This window comes from Scyliorhinus torazame, chromosome 14 (assembly GCF_047496885.1).
Source record: "Scyliorhinus torazame isolate Kashiwa2021f chromosome 14, sScyTor2.1, whole genome shotgun sequence".
Taxonomy (NCBI): Eukaryota; Metazoa; Chordata; class Chondrichthyes; order Carcharhiniformes; family Scyliorhinidae; genus Scyliorhinus; species Scyliorhinus torazame.
In genome coordinates this window covers 8,637,792-8,659,438 of record NC_092720.1, presented here as the reverse complement: position 1 = coordinate 8,659,438, position 21,647 = coordinate 8,637,792, and the positions used below count along the sequence as shown (strand labels likewise).

The following is a 21,647-nucleotide window of genomic DNA, read 5'->3' as shown; positions in this document are numbered from 1 at the left end:
CTGTCTTGGTTTGCTTTCAAAGCCAGCGATTTAGCCCGGTGTGCTAAGTGCAGTTACTGTTGTATTGTTGGAAATGTGGCAGCCAATTTGGGGACAAAAGTGCCCATAAATACCGGTGAGAAACAGCATCAGGTAATTTACTTTAGTGATGTTAGTTGAGGGATGAATATTGACCAGGACACCCATGGAGACTCCCACACATTTATTTTCAATAGTTCCATAGGATTATTAATAAACACCCAAGAGTTTAGGTATGACCTTGGTTTAACGCTTTGTCCAATTGGCTATAGCTATCTCTTTGCTACCCCTCAAAGATCTTAGGTTGGATATTGGATGGATTTCCTTGACACTTTTCCCCCATCGCCCCATGTATACGTTGCCCTATTGACTTTTACTATTTTCACTCTGGTTGTGTTTGAGTTAAGTTGGAATAGTGTTCCTATTAGTGTTCCTATTAGTGGTTTGGACCCATACCTGTTAGGGAGAACTCCAGTAAGTTTGTTCATTTAACGTTGGAGTTTTATAGCAGGAGCGACATATTTGGCTAAAATAGATTTGAACTCTAGTCCCTGAGTAAACCATCATCTGGTTTCAGTCGGATGTTTCCTACGAAATGAGTTTTGGCCTTGTAGAGCCCCAAGCCTCGCTGAAAGACAAATTGATTCGGGCCAGTTGAAATGGCAGCTTGTTTTTCTTTAAGGTAACACTTGTGACTGAGTGGCCCTGCTTTCTATTTGTACAGGGAAAGGGGAAGAGTCCTATCCTGACCTCCTGGCACTGTTCATCGCTGTCATTGTGACAGCCATCGTGTCCCTGGGGGTGAAAAACTCTGTGGGGTTCAACAACGTGCTGAACATCATCAACTTGGCTGCCTGGGTCTTCATCATGTTCTCAGGCCTCTTCTTCATCAACAGCTCCAATTGGGATGAAGGGAGGTTTCTACCTTTCGGATGGTCTGGGGTGAGTAACGATCCCTGGAGTTCACTGATGATCAATCCTATTTGGACGAAATGGGGATGGAATTAGTCTTTACCAGGAGCAGAAATGGTTAAGAGTGAATTGACCATCCTATTTGAACCACAATTGATTTTCCTTTCCATCAAAGTCAATGGAAAAGTATCTCTGGGTGCAAGGTGAAACAAGATAAACTATTCCTGGTTCTGCGACCAGTGAAGGCTGATTTCATCCCCAAAACATTTTCTAGAATCTGCACCCCCACCGATGGTTTGGTGAGTAAATGTTGCCTTTCTTAATGACTATTATTTATACAAGGATACATTTTATATTGGCTCAGATTTAGTGTTCACTAGCAAAGTAATCATGCCCAACAAAGACCTCAATAAAATCTGCCCACAACAATCGAGTAATCTGTAGCATCAATTTACCTTTCCTGAAATTAATTTAATTCCAGCCACTGGGGATCTCCAGTGTCCAGCAACAGGACAGCCAATGACATTGCAGAATTCTCACAGGCAGCAAGCCAGGAAGTAAAAAGCACTGATTATCCTTCACTCTGTCCTCATTTATAGTGAATGCTAAAAAGATTGGAGCATATATGTCGGGTTAAGGTAGAAGCTAAAGTACCGAAACGTTTTTCAAAATATGTTTGGTTATTTTCAAAATATATGGGCTGGGATTCCCCGACCTCGCGCCGGGTCGGAGAATCCTCGGGGGACTCGAGAATCGCGCCCCGCCGCCCCGACGCCGGCTTCCCGATTCTCCCCCGCCGATTCTCGGGCGCCCGCGAGATTCCTGGCGTTGAAAGCAACCCCACCGGCGATTCTCCGGGCCCCGACGGGCCGAGTGGCCACCGAGTTCGGTCGAGTCCCTCTGGCGTGGGTGACTCTGGTCCCACACGGCGGGACCTGGAAGGTGTGTCTGCGGAGGACGTCCTGGACGGGGGGCAGGGGGATCTGACCCCGGGGGGGGGGGGGGCATGGTGGCCTGGGGGGGGCCCATGGTGGCCTGGCCCGCGATCGGGGCCTACTGATCGGCGGGCGGGCTGGTGGGGGCCTGTGTTCCTCCGTGCCGGGCCCCTGTAGGGCTCCGCCATATTGCCCAGGGGCCGGCGAGGATAAGGGAACCCCCGCGCATGCGACGAATCATGCCGGCCATTCTGTGCATGCGCGGAAATAGGCCGGCCGTAGCGCACATGCGCAAACTCGCGCCGGCCGTTCTGCGCTGTCTGGAGCTGCGGGGACCACTCCGGCGCTGACCTAGCCCCCCTAGGAAGGGGAGCAATCCCCCATTATCGGGGACCGTTGATGCCGGAGTGGTTGGCGCCGCTTTTCATGCCGGTGTGGGGACATAGCCCCATCATTGGAGAATTTCGCCCATGGAAGTTTTAAAGTTATAATGCAAAAGTCAGCCATTCCCGGAATATAGGCGAGAATGTTATTGTCACACCAAGTGCCCTACTGGCAGGATTGGAAGTACGCAGGATTTCTGCTCCTAGGCGGGATGGCTGGTTATCGGGATAACAGTGCCCCCCGCCCCACGCCCACAGCATGGCAGTGCCTTCCTGCAATTTCTCCGCCCGGCCATCCAGAAACAGTGGGAGGCCCCGTTTCTCAATGATGGTCGCTGGGAGGCCCTCCTTGCCTGATCGTGGTACCTGAGTAGAGGTCACAGCAGAGATCAGGAGCGCTGGAGTCCACAAGCGAAACTGCTCCAGTGCAGGAATGGGATCAAAAGCTTCCTGCACTCCACCTCAGCTGTGGATGTAAGGGTTGCAGCAAATCACAGTGCTGGGACATTTTCATGCCAATAAAGTGGGAGGGATCTATTCATTCTATGGATATTATAGATCATGTGTAAATATACGGTTTGGATCACTTTATTCAGGTGTGTTCAAACATGGTGATGCTGGGAGCTGTACCCACTGAGGGATGGATTGAAGGGCATGGCACTTTACTGATGATCAATAACAGGTGAAGTGGGCCAATGGAAGCACTATGGTAGGAATTCTCGGCTGTTGGGATTATTTTTTCCCGCTGGCAGCAAACCCCCACCCGCAGGATCCTGGCGTCATGGGGTATCTTCAATAGAAAATCTCATTGATAAGCAGCAGGAAGAGTACCTCGCTGCCAGTGAACAGTGCGATGTTGAAGAACACACGGCGGGGTCAGGAGAATCCCATTCCATCTGTTTTCTGACCTCTGGCCTTGGACAGAGTATCATCACCGAGTCTCTTGACGTGCGCAGACTTCTGTTTTGTAGTTTGAGGGTTTGGACCTGGCTGTGACAAGCTCGAATGTCGTGTTCATCCCTCTATTATCCATCAGATGTGACTGTCTAAATAACGTCGACAGCTGAGCCAGTCTATCTATTTCAGCTGACTGCACAGAGTTATCAGCACGATATTGCCAGCATTTGGAGCAGATGTCACTGAGTCATGTGCAACTTTCCTCCAAATAGAAGTGTGTGACGCTTTAACAAAACCACACATAGGGGCTTGCTCGTGCCAAGGGCCTGCACTATTTTTCTTTCTCGGAGCCAGGAGTCCGGGAATGTTGGTTGGTCTGGAAGGACAGTGCTGGATTTGCTGCCGCTTCCACCGTGATGTTAATTGAGGATGAAGAGATCTTTCAGGGCCGCACTCTGTTGGAACTGGATTTGAATGAGGGTGTTACAGGGAGGTCTGGTGGGTTCCTCTATCACACTGATATCTACAGCTCTGGCCACACCCCAGGATCAGCAGATTCTTTCCCTTCTTCCTCATTTGAGATCCATCTCCCTGTTTGGAAATTTCTCACCTCTTCAGCTCTATGAAGTTGTGTAGGGCACAGGAGGCCACCACAATCCTGAAAACTATCTGGGCCACATACTACTGTGCTCCACCTGAGGGATCATGGCAGCACGACCTCATCTTCAGCAGTCCAATAGTCTGTTCCATTGATGCTCTTGTTGAGGCTTATACCTCTCCTCTTCTGGGCATCATGTGCCATAAGACATAGGAGCAGATGTGGGCCACTCGGCCCATCGAGTCTGGTCCGCCATTCAATGAGATCATGGCTGATCTGATACAGTCCTCAACTCCACTTTTCCTCCTCATCCCCATAACCCTCGATTCCTTACTGATTAAATATTTGTCTATCTCAGCCTCGAACAACCGTAGCCAGCCCCCACAGCTTTCTGCGGTAAACAATTCCACAGATTCACCACCCTTTGAGAGAAGAAATTCCTCCTCATCTCTGTCTTAAATGGGTGACCCCTTACTCTGAGATTACGCCCTCTGGTCCGAGACTCTCCCACACGGGAGAATTGACCCTGTCAAGCCCCCCCCCCCTGAGAATCTGATATGTCTCAATAAGGTGGTCTCTCATTCTTCTAAACTCCAATGAGTACTGACCCAACCTACTCAACCTCTCCTCATAAGAAAATTCCTCCATACCTGGGATTAACCTAACAAACCTTCTCTGTATTGCTCACAATGCCAGTACATCTATCCTTAGAAAAGGGGACCATGTTTTCTATGGCTATCTGTGGATATCCCTTATTACCCAGGAACCATCCTGAGAGTTGCTCAGCGGGAGCACACAGCAGTGCACCTGAGTGCGTGAGGATGTAAGAGTCCTGGGAAGTGAGCACACACACACAGAGGATTTGTTTGTGGTGGTCACATCCAGCTGCACATTGAGGGCGTCATTGTCCGACCCCCCCGCCGGGGTCCTGGGGGGGGGGGGCGCGGGGCGATCTGACCCCGGGGGGTGCCCCCACGGTGGCCTGGCCCGCGATCGGGGCCCACCGATCCGCGGGCGGGCCTGTGCCGTGGGGGCACTCTTTCCCTTCCGCCTCCGCTACGGCCTCCATCATGGCGGAGGCGGAAGAGACTCTCCCCACTGCGCATGCGTGGGAAACTTTCAGCGGCCGCTGACGCTCCCGCGCATGCGCCGCATTTCCGCGCCAGCTGGCGGGGAAACAAACGCCATTTCCGCCAGCTGGCGGGGCGGAAATCCCCCGGCGTTGGCCTAGCCCCTCAATGTTGGGGCTTGGCTGCCAAAGATGTGGAGCATTCCGCACCTTTGGGCCGGCGCGATGCCCGTCTGATTGGCGCCGTCTTTGGCGCCAGTCGGCGGACATCGCGCCGTTGGGGGAGCATTTCGCCCTGAGTGTGTGAAAATCCTTTTGGTTCTTGAAGGGTCCCGATGATCCAGGGGAGATTGTAGCACAATATGTGCACAATATATTTCACCTTGTACATTTGGAATTCCCGCAATGGGAATGAATTCTCAAAGCACTGGTCTTCATGGTCTGTGGTGATTCTCACAAATTCATTGGGCAGGATTCTCCAATCTCACCCATGGCCGCCTCACTGCCAGAGAGAATGAAGAATTTGTCGTTCAGAGCCGAACTACATTCCTTTCAGCAGGGCATCCCACACACAGTGAGGACGGACGTTTTTGGTGATTATTTCTACTGCACTCGGCATTGGTGACTGTCCTGATGCCATAAGGAGTGTCTGACTGTGAGATGCCACAAATGTCCCCGGTGGAGTCCAGGAGGAATCCGGTTGTGTCGAAATTCAATGCTGCAGTGACTTCTGAACTTCCCGGTCCATGGGAACGCCGGTCAGTCTGAACGCCCCGGTCCATGGGAACGCCGTTACTCTGAACTTCCCGGTCCATGGGAACGCCGTTACTCTGAACTTCCCGGTCCATGGGAACGCCGATCACTCTGAACTTCCCGGCCCATGGGAACGCCGATCACTCTGAACTTCCCGGCCCATGGGAACGCCGATCACTCTGAACTTCCCGGCCCATGGGAACGCCGATCACTCTGAACTTCCCGGTCCATGGGAATGCCGGTGTCTCTGAACTTCCCGGTCCATGGGAACGCCGTTACTCTGAACTTCCCGGTCCATGGGAACGCCGGTCTCTCTGAACTTCCCAGTCCATGGAAACGCCGTTACTTTGAACTTCCCGGTCCATGGGAACGCCGATCTCTCTGAACTTCCCGGTCCATGGGAACGCCGTTACTCTGAACTTCCCGGTCCATGGGAACGCCGATCACTCTGAACTTCCCGGTCCATGGGAACGCCGTTACTCTGAACTTCCCGGTCGATGGGAACGCCGTTACTCTGAACTTCCCGGTCGATGGGAACGCCGATCACTCTGAACTTCCCGGTCCATGGGAACGCCGTTACTCTGAACTTCCCGGTCCATGGGAACGCCGTTACTCTGAACTTCCCAGTCCATGGAAACGCCGGTCTCTCTGAACTTCCCGGTCCATGGGAACGCCGGTCAGTCTGAACTTCCCGGTCCATGGGAACGCCGTTGCTCTGAACTTCCCAGTCCATGGAAACGCCGTTACTTTGAACTTCCCGGTCCATGGGAACGCCGGTCTCTCTGAACTTCCCGGTCCATGGGAACGCCGTTACTCTGAACTTCCCGGTCGATGGGAACGCCGTTACTCTGAACTTCCCGGTCGATGGGAACGCCGATCACTCTGAACTTCCCGGTCCATGGGAACGCCGTTACTCTGAACTTCCCTGTCCATGGGAACGCCGTTACTCTGAACTTCCCGGTCCATGGGAACGCCGTTACTCTGAACTTCCCGGTCCATGGGAACGCCGTTACTCTGAACTTCCCGGTCGATGGGAACGCCGATCACTCTGAACTTCCCGGTCCATGGGAACGCCGTTACTCTGAACTTCCCGGTCGATGGGAACGCCGATCACTCTGAACTTCCCGGTCCATGGGAACGCCGGTCTCTCTGAACTTCCCGGTCGATGGGAACGCCGTTACTCTGAACTTCCCGGTCGATGGGAACGCCGGTCTCTCTGAACTTCCCGGTCGATGGGAACGCCGTTACTCTGAACTTCCCAGTCCATGGGAACGCCGATCACTCTGAACTTCCCGGCCCATGGGAACGCCGGTCTCTCTGAACTTCCCGGTCGATGGGAACGCCGTTACTTTGAACTTCCCGGTCCATGGGAACGCCGATCACTCTGAACTTCCCGGTCCATGGGAATGCCAGTGTCTCTGAACTTCCCGGTCCATGGGAACGCCGTTACTCTGAACTTCCCAGTCCATGGGAACGCCGTTACTCTGAACTTCCCGGTCCATGGGAACGCCGGTCTCTCTGAACTTCCCGGTCCATGGGAACGCCGTCACTCTGAACTTCCCGGTCGATGGGAACGCCGTTACTCTGAACTTCCCAGTCCATGGGAACGCCGTTACTCTGAACTTCCCGGTCCATGGGAACGCCGATCACTCTGAACTTCCCAGTCCATGGGAACGCCGATCACTCTGAACTTCCCGGTCGATGGGAACGCCGTTACTTTGAACTTCCCAGTCGATGGGAACGCCGATCACTCTGAACTTCCCGGTCGATGGGAACGCCGATCACTCTGAACTTCCCAGTCCATGGGAACGCCGATCACTCTGAACTTCCCAGTCCATGGGAACGCCGGTGTCTCTGAACTTCCCAGTCCATGGGAACGCCGGTCTCTCTGAACTTCCCAGTCCATGGGAACGCTGTCACTCTGAACTTCCCGGTCCATGGGAACGCCGGTCTCTCTGAACTTCCCGGTCCATGGGAACTCTGTCACTCTGAACTTCCCGGTCCATGGGAACACCGTTACTCTGAACTTCCCGGTCCATGGGAACGCCGTTACTCTGAACTTCCCGGTCCATGGGAACGCCGGTCTCTCTGAACTTCCCGGTCCATGGGTCGCCGGTCTCTCTGAACTTCCCGGTCCATGGAAAGACCCCTCACTCTGACACATCTAATGTAGATGAACAACAGAATCCTTTGACATCCTCATCCAGCTCCATCATTGGCTTTCTGATATTTGTAGCTAGTTACCCCACCAGTTGTACATTCAATTACACGTCAATGCTCGGCATCTCACAGGCCCAGGGTTGACATGATTCTGAGCTGCCTGATCCTCTGCTGGTGCCCCCGCTGGCATTCTGGCCATTTTTTCACCTGGCCCTAATCCACTGCTTACCAATTCCCATCCGGATGCACCAGAGTGAACTTGACACAATTTGTGTTTCTGAGGTGAACTGTGGACACAAGGTAGACAAAGATCTAGTCAACAGTCTTTATGGCCCTCTGTCCTTCCCTGACAAACTGTGGCCATGGGGATCCCTATAATTTGCATCAGTTACACCCTGGTGTTCACCCACCACACTGTGAACATCTCTATCTCCGGCCTGTATCCCAGACACTTCTTTGTGTTTTTGCAGCTATGTCCCTGGATGCTTATAGAATTTACAGTGCAGAAGAAGGCCATTCAGCCCATCGAGTCTGCACCAGCTCTTGGAAAGAGCACCCTACCCAACCGCACACCTCCACCCTATTCCCATAACCCAGTTACCCCACCCAACACTACGGGAAATTTTGGACACTAAGGGCAATTTAGTTTGGCCAGTCCCACATTGGATAATCCCACATTGACCCTGGAACTGGAAGTGTTCAGCCGCATGGTCCCTCAGCCTTTGACCCTCTCTCCATCAGCCATTACTCTAACTCCATCACCCTTTTCCTGCCTTCACTGTCATTCTGGACCTTCCCACATCACCTTTGATCTTTCATCCACCATTATCAAACTTCCCTTGACCTACCCTTTACTACCCTCAGGATCTCAACAGATCTTCCATCTAGAACCCCGGATCTTTCCCCCAATCATATTTTGCCCCCTGCCTGTAGGGTATTGAAAATCCCTATGTAGTCCAGCCTCCTCCCTCTGCCCCCCGAGCCCTGTTAGGCCCATCATGAAGCAACCCTCCCTCACCATGCCCCAATCGCCATGCACTGCCGTAACCCACACTCAATGCACCAATGCCTCCACTCCCATCGCCCAACAAATCTCTTGAAAAAAGAAGCAAAGCCCTTGTTGCCTGCAGCGCACCACCTTCAACCAATAGTGAATCAGAAAGCTTGTGTTTCTCCTTTGATGCAGAATTAATTGCAAAGGTGCCATTTTTAATCTGGCAAAATGGCATTTCAATGAGTAAGCAAAACATGATCACGCAATAAAAAGTTTTTCGCCAGTTACTGTCATGAAACTAAATCTGCCTTCAATCTGCTACAACTTTAGTTCCCTTATTTCATCTCACCATCAGGAAGCTGACATTTTGCTTCCAAGACAATTAAGTGCACTCAAATGTTTCAAATCCACACAGGGGGCGTGATTCTCTGGTATCGGCGCGATGTCCGCTGACCGGCGCCAAAAACGGCGCAAATCAGTCCGACATCGCACCGTCCCAAAGGTGCGGAATCCTCCGCATCTTGGGGGGCCGAGCCCTAACCTTGAGGGGCTAGGCCCGCGCCGGACTGATTTCCGCCCCGCCAGCTGGCGGAAAAGGCCTTTGGTGCCCGCCAGCTGGCACGGAAATGACATTGCCGGGCGGCGCATGCGCGGGAGCGTTAGCGGTCGCTCACGGCATCCCCGCGCATGCGTGGTGGAGGGAGTCTCTTCCGCCTCCGCCATGGTGGAGACTGTGGCGAAGGCGGAAGGAAAAGAGTGCCCCCACGGCACAGGCCCGCCCGCGGATCGGTGGGCCCCGATCGCGGGCCAGGCCACCGTGGGGGCACCCCCCGGGGCCAGATCGCCCCGCGCCCCCCCCCCAGGACCCTGCCCGCGCCGCCTTGTCCCGCCGGTAAGAGAGGTGGTTTAATCCACGCCGGCGGGACAGACACCCCGCCGGGTCGGAGAATCGCCGGGGGCTGGCGTGAATCCTACCCCCGCCGTTTGCCGAAGTCTCCGGCACAGGAGATTCGGCGGGGGCTGGAATCGCGCCGCGCCGGTTGGCGGGCCCCCCCGCGCGATTCTCCGGCCCGGATGGGCTGAAGTCCCGCCGCTAAAATGCCCGTCCCGCCGGCGTAGGTTAAACCACCTACCTTATGGGCGGGACAAGGCGGCGCGGGCAGGCTCCGGGGTCCTGGGGGGGGGCGCGGGGCGATCTGGCCCCGGGGGGTGCCCTCACGGTGGCCTGGCCCGCGATCGGGGCCCACCAATCCGCGGGCGGGCCTGTGCCGTGGGGGCACTCTTTCCCTTCCGCCTTCGCCACGGTCTCCACCATGGCGGAGGCAGAAGAGACTCTCTCCATAGCGCATGCGCAGGAATGCCGTCAGCGGCCGCTAACGCTCCCGCGCATGCGCTGCCCGGCAATGTCATTTCCGCGCCAGCTGGCGGGGCACCAAAGGCCTTTTCCGACAGCTGGCGGGGCAGAAATTCGTCCGGTGCCGACCTAGCCCCTTAACGTTGGGGCTCGGCCCCCAAAGATGCGGAGCATTCCGCACCTTTGGGGCGGCGCGATGCCCGACTGATTTGCGCCGTTTTGGACGCCAGTCGGCGGACATCGCGCCGTTTCCGGAGAATTTCGCCCCTCATTTTAAAAAATTAATTTGCGAGTTGTGGGAGTCACTGCCTTGGCCAGACATAATTACCCATCCCTAGTTGCCCTTCCCAAAGTGGTGGTGAGCTGCCTTCTTGAACCTCTGCAGTCCCTGTGGTGTAGCTACACCCACAGCTCTGTAAGGGAGGGAGTTCCTGGATTTTGAACCAGCAACAGTGAAGGAGCGACGATATATTTCCAAGTCGGGGTGGTGAGTGACTCCAGGTGGTGGGGTTCCTGGTATCTGCTGCTCTTTTCCTTCTAGATGGTAGTCATCATGGGTTTGGAAGGTGATGTCTAGTCCAAGGGACCTTGGTGAGTTCCTGTAGTGCACCTTGTAGATGGTAGACACGGCTGCCACTGTTCATCGGTGGTGGAGGGAGCGAATGTTTGTGGATGGGATAGCAATTAAGCGGCCTGCTTTGTCCTGGATGGTGTTGAGCTTCCTGAGTGTTGTTGGAGCTACACTCATCCCATAAAACTCTTGACTTGTGCCTTTCAGATGGTGGACAGGCTTTGCGGAGTCAGGAGGTGACTAACTCGCCACATGATTCCTAGCCTTTGTCCTGCTCTTGTAGTCACAGTATTTATATGGCTAGTCCAGTTCATTTTCTGGTAAATGATATCCCCCAGGATGTTGATAGTGGGGGATTCAGTGATGGTAGATCCTCTCTTGTTGGAGATGGTCATTGCCTGGCACTTGTTTGGTAACTTGCCACTTGTCTTCCCAAGCTTGGGTACTGTCCAGGTCTTCCTACATTTGAACATGAACTGCTTCAGTATCTGAGGAATCAGAAATGATGCTGAACATTGTGCAGTCATCTGCAAATATCCCCAATTCTGACCTTATGATGGAAGGAAGGTCATTGATGAAGCAGCTGAAGATGGCCGGGCCTAGGACACTACCCTGAGGAACTCCTGCAGTTATGTCCTGGAGCTGAGATGATTTATCACCAACCACCACAACCATCTTCCTTTGTGCCGGGTATGACTCCAACCAGCTGAGAGATTTCCTCCTGATTCCCTTTGACTCCAGTTTTGCTGGGATCCCTTGATGCCATACTGGGTCAAATGCTGCCTTGATGTCGAGGGCAGTCACTCTCACCTCACCTCTGGCATTCAGCTCTTCTGTCCATGTTTGAACCAAGGTTGTAATGAGGTCAGGAGCTGAGTGACCCTGGCACAACCCAAACTCAGTGAGCAGGTTATTGATTCTCGCCGGCGGGACAGGCATTCCAGCAGCGGGACTTCGGCCCATCACAGGGCGGGCCTGTGCCGTGGGGGCACTCTTTTCCTTCCGCCTTCGCCACGGTCTCCACCGTGGCGGAGGCGGAAGAGACTCCCTCCACCGCAGTTACAATGCAGTTTGATAGCACTGTTGATGACTCCTTCCATCACTCTGCTGATGAGCGAGAGTAGACTTGTGGACTGTAATTAGCTGGTTTGGATTGTCCTGTTTTGTGTGTACTGGACATACCAGAGCAATTTTCCACATTGCCGAAGAGATGTAAGTGTGGAACAGCTTGGCTATGGGAGCGGAAAATTCTGGAGCACACGACTTCAGTACTATTACCAGAATATTATCAGGGCTCATATCCTTTGCAGTATCCAGTTCTTTCAGCCGTTGCTTGATATCACGTGGGGTGAATCGTATTGGTTGAAGACTGACGTCTGTGATGCTGGGACCTCCGGAGGAGACCGAGATGGATCATCCACTCGGCACTTCTGGCTGAAGATTGTTGCGAATGCCTCAGCATTGACTTTTGCACAGATGTTTTGGGCTGCTCCATCAATAAACATGGGAACATTTGTGGAGCCTCCTCCTCCAGTGAGTTGTTTAATTGTCCACCAACATTCACAGCTGGATGTGGCAGGACTGCAGAGATTAGATCTGATCCATTGGTTTGTGGGATGTTTAGTCCTGTGTTGTCGCTTCACCAGGTCAACACCTCATGTTTCGGTATACCTGGTGTTGCTCCTGGCAAGCTCTCCTGCACTCTTCATTGAACCAGGGTTGATCCCCTGGCTGGGTGGTAATGGGGGAGTGGGGGATAGGCCGGGCCATGATGTTGCAGATTGTGGTTGAGTACATTCTGCTGCTGTTGATGGCCCACAGTGCCTCATGGGTGCCCAGTCTTGAGTTGCTGGATCTGTTCTGAATCAATCCCATTTAGCACGGTGGTAGTGCCACACAACATGACTGAGGGTATTCTCAATGTGAAGACAGGAATTCGTCTCCACAAGGACTGTGTGGTGGTCACTTGTACCGATACTGTCATGGGCAGATGCATCTGCAGGAGGCAGGTTGGTGGGGATGGGGTCAAGTATGTTTTTCCCTCTTGTTGGTTCCCTCACCGCCTGTCACAATCCCAGTCGAGCAGCTCTGTCCTTTAGGACCCGGCCAGCTCAATCTGTGGTGGTTCTACTGAGCCACCCTTGGTGGTAGACATTGAAGTTCTCCACCTAGAGCATGTTCTGCACCCTTGCCACCCTCAGTGCTTCCCCCAAGTGGTGCTCAACATGGAGAAGTTCTGATCCATCAGCTGAGGGGGGGATGGTACATCCAAAAAAGGTGTAACTGTCTCAAGGGTTTTTACAGAGACAATAATATCGTAGAAATGAAAGTTCACATTAATTCAAGCAATTTCTAACATTTTTATATCTGAGGCCCTCAATAGTACACCTTGTGACTGTGGAGGAGATCATTGGCAGTAAATTCTGGATTTTCCTGTTCTATTGTGCAAACTCCAGAAGCTGCCTATAGTTTATGGCTAATGACAATAATGTCAGAGCAACTGCAAAATCTGGGTTATTATTTTTCTCTGTTCCACCATCAGGAGATGATTTGGCCACTGCAGATACTGTGTCAGTGTTGTGTTCCTTTGCATAAACCTGAAATTGAATTATTTTAAGTGGTTTTCTGGCAGAGTTTCAATAGCAGTCATTGTCATTTAGTCCACAGCATTACATCAGAGTTCTTAAAATGGAACCCACTTGTTTATGACAATATGGATACTCAGCTTATTGGCTTGGCTATTTTCCAAAAATGTCCTTACCTTGGACTGCAGTCCAGCCGCTTCCCTGGTTGTTCCTCGTCACTCGGTTCCCAGCTTTGAGCTGATGTTTGGTTCTGTGCGAAGCGATTGACGAGTCCCAGGTGTTGGAAGAGCATAACGGCGCCTCTTGTAGAAGATTGGCCCAAATGGTTCCCTTGCTGTAAGCAGCCAGGCAAACAAAAAACATTATGGCCAAAATGCTCCATCGTCCTTCACAACTGGGATTTTCCGGTGCCTCTGAAAGTGAAGGGAGTTTTGACTGGAACGCCAGTGGCTGGATTCTCCTTCGGGGGGATACCCCAATTTCCCGACGGCGTGATGGGGGGGGGGGGGTGGTGGTGTTCCCACAATGGGAATCCCATTGGCCGGCTGCTGGGATGGAGAATCTCGTCCCAAATGTTCAGTTCTTGCTCACAACGGGTCCTGCCAGCGGCGGGATTCTCCGACCCCCCGCCGGGACGGAGAATCGCCGGGGGCTGGCGTGAATCCCGCCCCCCGCCGGTTGCCGAATGCTCCGGCACCGGATATTCGGCGGGGGTGGGAATTGCGCCGCGCCAGTTGGCCGGCCCCCCCCCACCCCAGAGTGGGTAATAGGCACTCTGTCCTCTTTGTAGCATTGGAGCGAGGTGTGAGTAATCCTGTGACTGCATCAGATGTTGGAGATAGAGACCCCACCCCTCCACATTCTGAATTGCAGGTAAGTGCAGGTCTTTGGAAAACCTTAAAAGACCAGCACTGAGCCTGCTCCTGATCACTGTCAGCACCGGCGTTGCAATGAGAGCTGTCACTGAAAGGAACACCGCAGTATTAAAAGCAATTACAATGCTGGAAGCTGGAAGAACATGTCATGGGGCCCAGTCAGATTTAAAACAGTGATCAGTAAATCTGGGAACTGTGAGCTGCTCTCTGGGTTTGATTTTTAGATTCACATCCCAATGTGTCAAGTACCTCTCAAACTGTAATCTCACATTGAATTCATTTAGTGAAACAACAATGTGATGAAATATCACACAAATCTTTTTCTGAGGGAATAAATTCTCACATTTTTATAAAATATATATAGCTTTCCACAGTGCTGTTTCCTAAATTTAAAAATCTGAACAAAGAGAACCTTAAAATAGCTAAAGGTGTGTCCGCCTGTGACCCCAGAACGAAAGAAGCCACTTTGCAGTTTGGGGAATCTCACACCTTGTTATATTTTGGGAGCTACGACACATCACCTCGGGCTTGCACAGCCCATTTCAATTAGAACTATACAAAGGCCATCTGCATTCACTAACCCTGGCTGACCAGGAGGAGATAGATTGTCCGCTAAGACAAAGGCTCCACAACCTTACTTTTAATTTACCTGAGGAAGGAGCAGCGCTCCGAAAGCTAGTGATATCGAAACAAACCTGTTGGACTTTAACCTGGTGTTGTAAGACTTCTTACTGTGCTCACCCCAGTCCAACGCCGGCATCTCCACATCATCAATTCCTACTGGCCGAGACAGTTGACAGTCTTCAGATCCTAAACGATGGATACACATACTTTGTCAAATGTCAGTGGAGAAGTAGGGGATCATGTGACATGGGCCTCTGGCTTGTGGAACAAACAATATTGCCTTGCTGAACTGCATAGGTCAGTCTGCTGTTTACAATCTAACTAGAAACCTCACAGAAAAGGAGCTCTGCCCAGGGGTGAATACCTGGCCCCATCAACACTGCGTCTGCTGGAAATTCTGGACTATCGCTTCCAAGACTGATGCATCTCTGTATGCGTATGTCATCGTGTGAAGTCAACACCACCAAAATAGTGAATTATACAGCATCAGTTTTCAACCATTTATAAATTTATTCTTTCATGTAGGTGTTACTGGCAAGGTTGGCATTTGTTGCCAATCCCTATTTCCCTTGGCTAAGACCATTTCAGAGGGCAGTTATGAGTGACCAACATAGCTGTGGGTCAGGAGCCATGTGTAGGCCATGTCCCAAAGGACATTAATGAACCAGATGGGTTTTTACAACAAATGATAATAGTTTCATGGTCACCATCAATGATATTAGCTTTCAATTCTAGATTCATTGATTGAATTTGGATTCCGACAGCTGCAATGGTGGGATTTGAACGCATGTCCCCAGTGCATTGGTCTGGGTCTCAGGATTGCTAGTTCCGTGACATGACTACAACACCACAGTCTGCAGCTGAAATTCGTGACGGGATTCCTCATTGGACTTTGATTCCAGACTCTGGAACTCACATGAACCAATATTTATTTTCTCTGCACTTGCTGTATTGTAAAACCTTTTATTTATCCCTGTCTTTACTGTCGGAGTGTGAAAACCACGTTGTGACCCTTCTCCCATGTTTTTAAAAAATAAATTTAGAGCACCCAATTCATTTTTTCCAATTAAGGGGCAATTTAGCGAGGCCAATCCACCTAGCCTGCACATCTTTGGGTTGTGGGGGCGAAACCCACGCAAACACGGGGAGAATGTGCAAACTCCTCACGGACAGTGACCCAGAGCCGGGATCAAACCTGGGACCTCAGCGCCGTGAGGCAGCAGTGCTAACCACTGTGCCACCATGCTGCCTAATGCTGGCCTCTTTCAAAGAGCCAGCAGAGGAATGAGGGGCTGAATAGAAACATACATAGAAAATAGAAGCAGGAGGAGGCCATTCGGCCCTTCGAGCCTGCCCCGCCATTCATTACAATCATGGCTGATCATCGAGTTCAATACCCTGATCCCACCTTCACCCCCATATCCCTTGACCCCTTGAGCCCCAAGAGCTATATCTGATTCCTTCTTGAAATTACACAATGCTTTCACCTGAACTACTTTTTGTGGTAGTGAATTCTACAGATTCACTGCTCTCTGGGTGAAGAAATTGCTCCTCACTTCAGCCCTAAAAGGTTTTACCCCTTATCCTCAAACTATGACCCTCTAGTTCTGGACTCCCCCCCACCATCGGGAACATTCTTTCTGAATCTACCCTTCAGAAAAAGACCCATTTATTCCAACGTTTTGCTTCCTGTCAGCAAACTGGCTTTCTATCCATCTCAAGACACTCCCCGCAACCCCATGCGCTTTAGCTTTACATAGTAATGTGCTATGTGAGACCTTGTTGAAAGTCTTCTGAAAGTCTAAATAAATCACATCCACCAGGTCTCCCTGGTTAACTCGACTAATTACATCTTCACAGAATTCCAGTAGATTTGTCAAGCATGATTTCCCCTTCATAAATCCATGCTGACTTTGTCTAGCCCCATCGGTACTGTAAGATTTCATGATTTTATTCTATGAAAGTAAGTCTTTCATTGATACAATATCTTCCATGAATTCATGATATCCCAACGCAGTTTGCGGCCAATAAAGCACTTTGAAGGGTTAGTTGTAATTCTCGAGCAGGAAGCATTGCCCCCAATATTGGCAGAGCAAGATCCCCAAAGAGCAATGTGATAAAGACAAAGCTTCTGACAATCCCGAAGGCTGACAGATGCATACTGACCAGGACACGAATGAGAACTCCCCTGCTGCCCTTGAAATCATGCCATTCACCGGACAGTTTTAATGGGCGAGAATCTCTGGCCTCCCCCAGGTGTGTTTCTCAGTGGTGGAAGTTGGCTGCTATTGGTCAATGGCTGGATCTTCTAGCCCCGTCACCGTCAATGTGATTTCCCATTGAATCCACCCCACACCGTCCAGCAACCCAAAACGGGGGTGCGCCATTAGCAGGACAGGTAGATCCCACTGGCCTGACCAGCCAAAAGACCTTGTCTAATAGCTCAACCAATGGATGGCAGCTGCTCAGAACTGCACAGGATGACGGTGCTACCCACTGAGCCTCAGCTGGCATATTTAATCAATCTGAATGAATGGGTTCAAACAGGATTTTCTCAGTACCTGAATTTATAAAATGTGTCCTTTCCCCTGATGACCCTTTATTTTGCAACTTGCTGATTACAGGTCCTGCAGGGGGCTGCAACGTGTTTCTATGCATTCATCGGCTTCGACATCATCGCCACAACGGGAGAGGAAGCAAAGAGTCCAAACACTTCCATCCCATACGCTATCACTGCTTCCCTGGTGATCTGCTTGACTGCATACGTGTCTGTGAGTGATAAACAAAATCTTTGATGGTGAAATGTAATCCCTGTCCTAGTATCTCCATGTGTGACTCACTGCCAAATTAAGGCACCATATGAACACTAGTTATTGTTGTTATAGCTGTGTAAATATATCAGCATAATCTTCATATGCCCTTTGTTCCTGGAGGTTTATGAATCGAGACACACTTTCATTTTAAAATTACATGCCTTTCGCCTACCGGTTGGTAAATGTAGAGTCGAGCTAATCTACTCAAGGTCAGTCCAAGTTCTGGCCTGCAATGAATGACTTGATCTTGTAACAAATATTGCACTGTGTTTGACCTAAGCACATCTGGATACTGTCTCTTCCTCTGACTATGATCCATTGGGAATGTGCATAGGCAGCAGGATTGGGATCAGCTGCACTGTCTCTCCATGCTATAGTTTCTGACCCGCTAGGATAGCCCGGGGGTTTCCAGAAATTGAGGGTTAATCCCGAGGGCACATCTGCAAATGACAGCCAGGAAAAATATCATCAGAACTTTAAACGCAACTGTGAATTTTTACATCTTCTTTGAACATTTGCAACTCTTTCAATATTGGAGATGGGGAGAAATGCATTTTTCTTTTGCTAAAATTCAAGATTTTATAACTAATATTTATGTCCCTTTTCCAATTGCCCATGGGAAGACTGCTCCTCGTGAATGGACCAATTACTGTGCTGGGTTGGGTGGTTCGCGGTGGGAGGTCATGTGATGACACCTCCAGGAATCCATCCAACTCCAGTATTTGGGAACTCCAGTCCATGGCCAAACTACCTGCCCAAATTCATCAAGTCTCAAACATGAAGAACATAACAGAATGCTGTAGCCCAGGAGGAGTCAGGAGAGGAAAGGTGACTCCTTTTGTCGAGCTACTCGACAACTGGGCCCAGGCCTCTGGTGCAAGATAAGATTAAATGGACTAATGGAGATGAGACAAAATAGGAAGTAACAGCAAACTTGGGGATATGGCGTGAAGAAGAAAAAGCAGGAGGATAAAAGAGCTCCTCAAAGCTAATGTCCTGCTGTGAAGAATTATTTGAGAACCCAAATATTTGCTGGGAACATCAAGTGGAAAATTAAGTCTAGGATCGTCCCCTCTCTTGTATGCACGGGCTTAAAAAAATCTCCTGGATTCATTTTGAGAATTCCGTTCCTGTTAAACCTTTCACACTATGACTACCCAGGGTGAATGTTGGGGAAGTTGAAATCCCCAATATCACTACCCTGTTATTTTTACACTTCTCTGAAATTTGCCCACATATTTGGGGCGAAATTCTCTCGAAACGGCGTGATGTCCGCCGACTGGCGCCCAAATGGCGCCAATCAGACGGGCATCGCGCTGCCCCAAAGGTGCGGAATCCTCCGCATCTTTGGGGGCCGAGCCCCAACATTGAGTGGCGAGGCCGACGCCGGAGGAAATTCCGCCCCGCCAGCTGGCGGAAACGGCCTTTGTTGCCCCGCCAGCTGGCGCGGAAATGACATCTCGGGGCGCGCATGCGCGGGAGCGTCAGCAGCCGCTGACAGTTTCCCGCGCATGCACAGTGGAGGGAGTCTCTTCCGCCTCCGCCATGGTGGAGACCGTGGTGGAGGCGGAAAGGAAAGAGTGCCCCCACAGCACAGGTCCGCCCGCGGATCGGTGGGCCCCGATCGCGGGCCAGGCCACCGTGGGGACACCCCCCGGGGTCAGATCACCCCGCGCCCCTCCCCAGGACCCCGGAGCCCGCCCGCGCCGCCTTGTCCCGCCGGTAAATATGTGCTTTAATTTACGCCGGCGGGACAGGCAATTTATCGGCGGGACTTCGGCCCATCTGGGCCGGAGAATCGAGCGGGGGGGCCCGCCAACCGGCGCGGCCCGATTCCCGCCCCCGCCGAATCTCCGGTGCCGGAGACTTCGGCAACCGGCAGGGGCGGGATTCACGGCGGCCAACGGCCATTCTCCGACCCGGCGGGGGGTCGGAGAATGACGCCCCAGCTCTTCTATTTCTCTCGGACTGTTTGGGGGCCTATAGAACACTCCCAGCAATGCGATTGCTCCTTTTTGGGTTTTAAGTTCTACCCATTCGGCTTCATTGAAGAACCTTCTCAGATGTCATCCGTCCTTACTGCTGATGAAAATTGCGACAACCCTTCCTCTTTTATCTCCTTCCCTGTCTTGTCTGAAGATTCATCCAAGGAAGTGTATCCTTCCTGAGGTGAGGTGTTCAGATTGCAGTGGACCTGAATCTGCGTGGCTTTTGTATTCACAACATTACGGAGTCTGTTACTGCACAAATGATTTGGAAGTGCTTTTCTTTATTGGTGAGGGAGCTTGTTGAGGTTAGGCCAATGGGTGGAAGCTTCTGCACACACGCTGCATTCAGTTTCTCTCTCATGTAAACTTGTTTAATGGTTCTCCGTGGAAAACCAAATGCACCGACACCCCGTCCAGCCCCCACACCTGGTTCTATAATCTTCCCATTCTTGATGCAAATCAGGAGCCAGCATCCCTCCGCCCAACTTTCTTCCACCCCTCCTCCTCAGGCAATCATTTTGAGGGGTTTCTTGCAGCAAGTGTTAGATGGCAGTGGTTCCTGTTAACACTTTGTCCATCCCTAGCTCTGGCTAGATGCCGCATTCCTGTGTCAATTCCTCTTCGACCCACACCCTGCGAACCCATTCCTGCCCATGTCATTATCATTATCATAGAATTTACAGTGCAGAAGGAGGCCATTCAGCCCATCGAGTCTGCACCAGCTCTTGGAAAGAGCACCCCACCCAAGGTCAACACCGCCACCCTATCCCCATAACCCAGTAACCCCACCCAACACTAAGGGCAATTTTGGACACTAAGGGCAATTTATCATGGCCAATCCATCTAACCTGCACATCTTTGGACTGTGGGAGGAAACCGGAGCACCCGGAGGAAACCCACGAACACACGGGGAGGATGTGCAGACTCCGCACAGACAGTGACCCAAGCCGGAATCGAACCTGGGACCCTGGAACTGTGAAGCAATTGTGCTATCCACAAGGCTACCGTGCTGCCCCTCCTTGAGTGGTAGCTCCTTACTTTGGCTGCACAGAATACAAGTATGTTTCTCATGAACAAAGTGGCTCAGAGGTGGACTTACACATTTTTTGGGGGGCCCCGCACTCTCCTTGTTGACCACTTCTTCACAGGCTCGCATCCCGACGTTAAGTTGCCGACCTGACCTTCTTTCCAATTCCATTTCTCCGCTAAGGCGAGCGAACGTGAACCAGGATTGAACTTGGGATCTTGCTAGGATGTGTGTTGTGTTTGTTCAATGTGGTACTCACTGAGCCTTTGATATTACCCACACCATTCCCAGAATATCCATGGGCAGGATTCTGACGCCAACATTGGGGCATGAGATGGGTGGAACATAGCTCCCGACGCCGAAATCGTGGCAGGCGCCGGTTTGACGGCGAATCGTGACGCTCCGCCTCCTCGAAAGCCGCATCAATGCGACGCACACCGCGCGTAGTTGCAACACCGGGTCCACCCACGACTCTCCACCTCCAAGGGGCTGAGTTTCCATGTGTGCTCTCACAAATCGTAAACCTGGCGTGGTGGCTGCTGAGAGAGAGAGAGAGGGTGTATGGACAGTGTCCGGCACAGCCATACTCTGTTGGCTGGGGGGGCTTCTGCCAGGGCTGGGGGGAGTAGTAGGGGATGGCCAGGAGGTGGGCTGTGGGATCGGGGTGGACAGGTACGCAACACCATTACCGCAGCCAGCAAGGCAACCACGTGGCTGCTGATAACCCGCTTTAAACATGGTGCCCAGCATCGTACAGATGACCCCTCCCGGGGCACCCCCCTGGGTGCCCTCTGGGCCCAGCCGACCCATCAGCTATACGGGCGCTCCAGCACAACCTGTCCCATCTTTTCGGCCCCGATCAGTGTGTGCGTATGGAAGGGGGTGTATAGACTAAGGCGGCTGCAGCTTATCAGCCCTGTGAGTGTCCTTCACGGACCCAGCGATTCCCGCACTGTTTTTCGTGGGTTTCGATGGTGTTCCACGCGGCACCGCTGCTAGCACCTCACCGGTAGCGGAATCGGTTCCGGTTGTGATGCCAATATTTCTGACGTGAAGGTCCAGGGATTCTCTGTTGGCGTCAAGACTTAGAG

At 51.8% G+C, this 21,647-nt stretch overlaps 1 protein-coding gene across 1 annotated transcript in view; it reads left to right on the top strand.

The window, feature by feature from the left end:
* The window catches only part of slc7a14a (solute carrier family 7 member 14a), a 114,741-nt gene that overhangs the window by 71,295 nt on the left and 21,799 nt on the right, over positions 1-21,647 (top strand). Inside the window, exons 4-5 of the mRNA XM_072473657.1 lie at positions 743-960; positions 17,353-17,499. Coding sequence (XP_072329758.1) covers positions 743-960; positions 17,353-17,499 — 365 coding nt within the window. The remainder of the gene's footprint in view (positions 1-742; positions 961-17,352; positions 17,500-21,647) is intronic.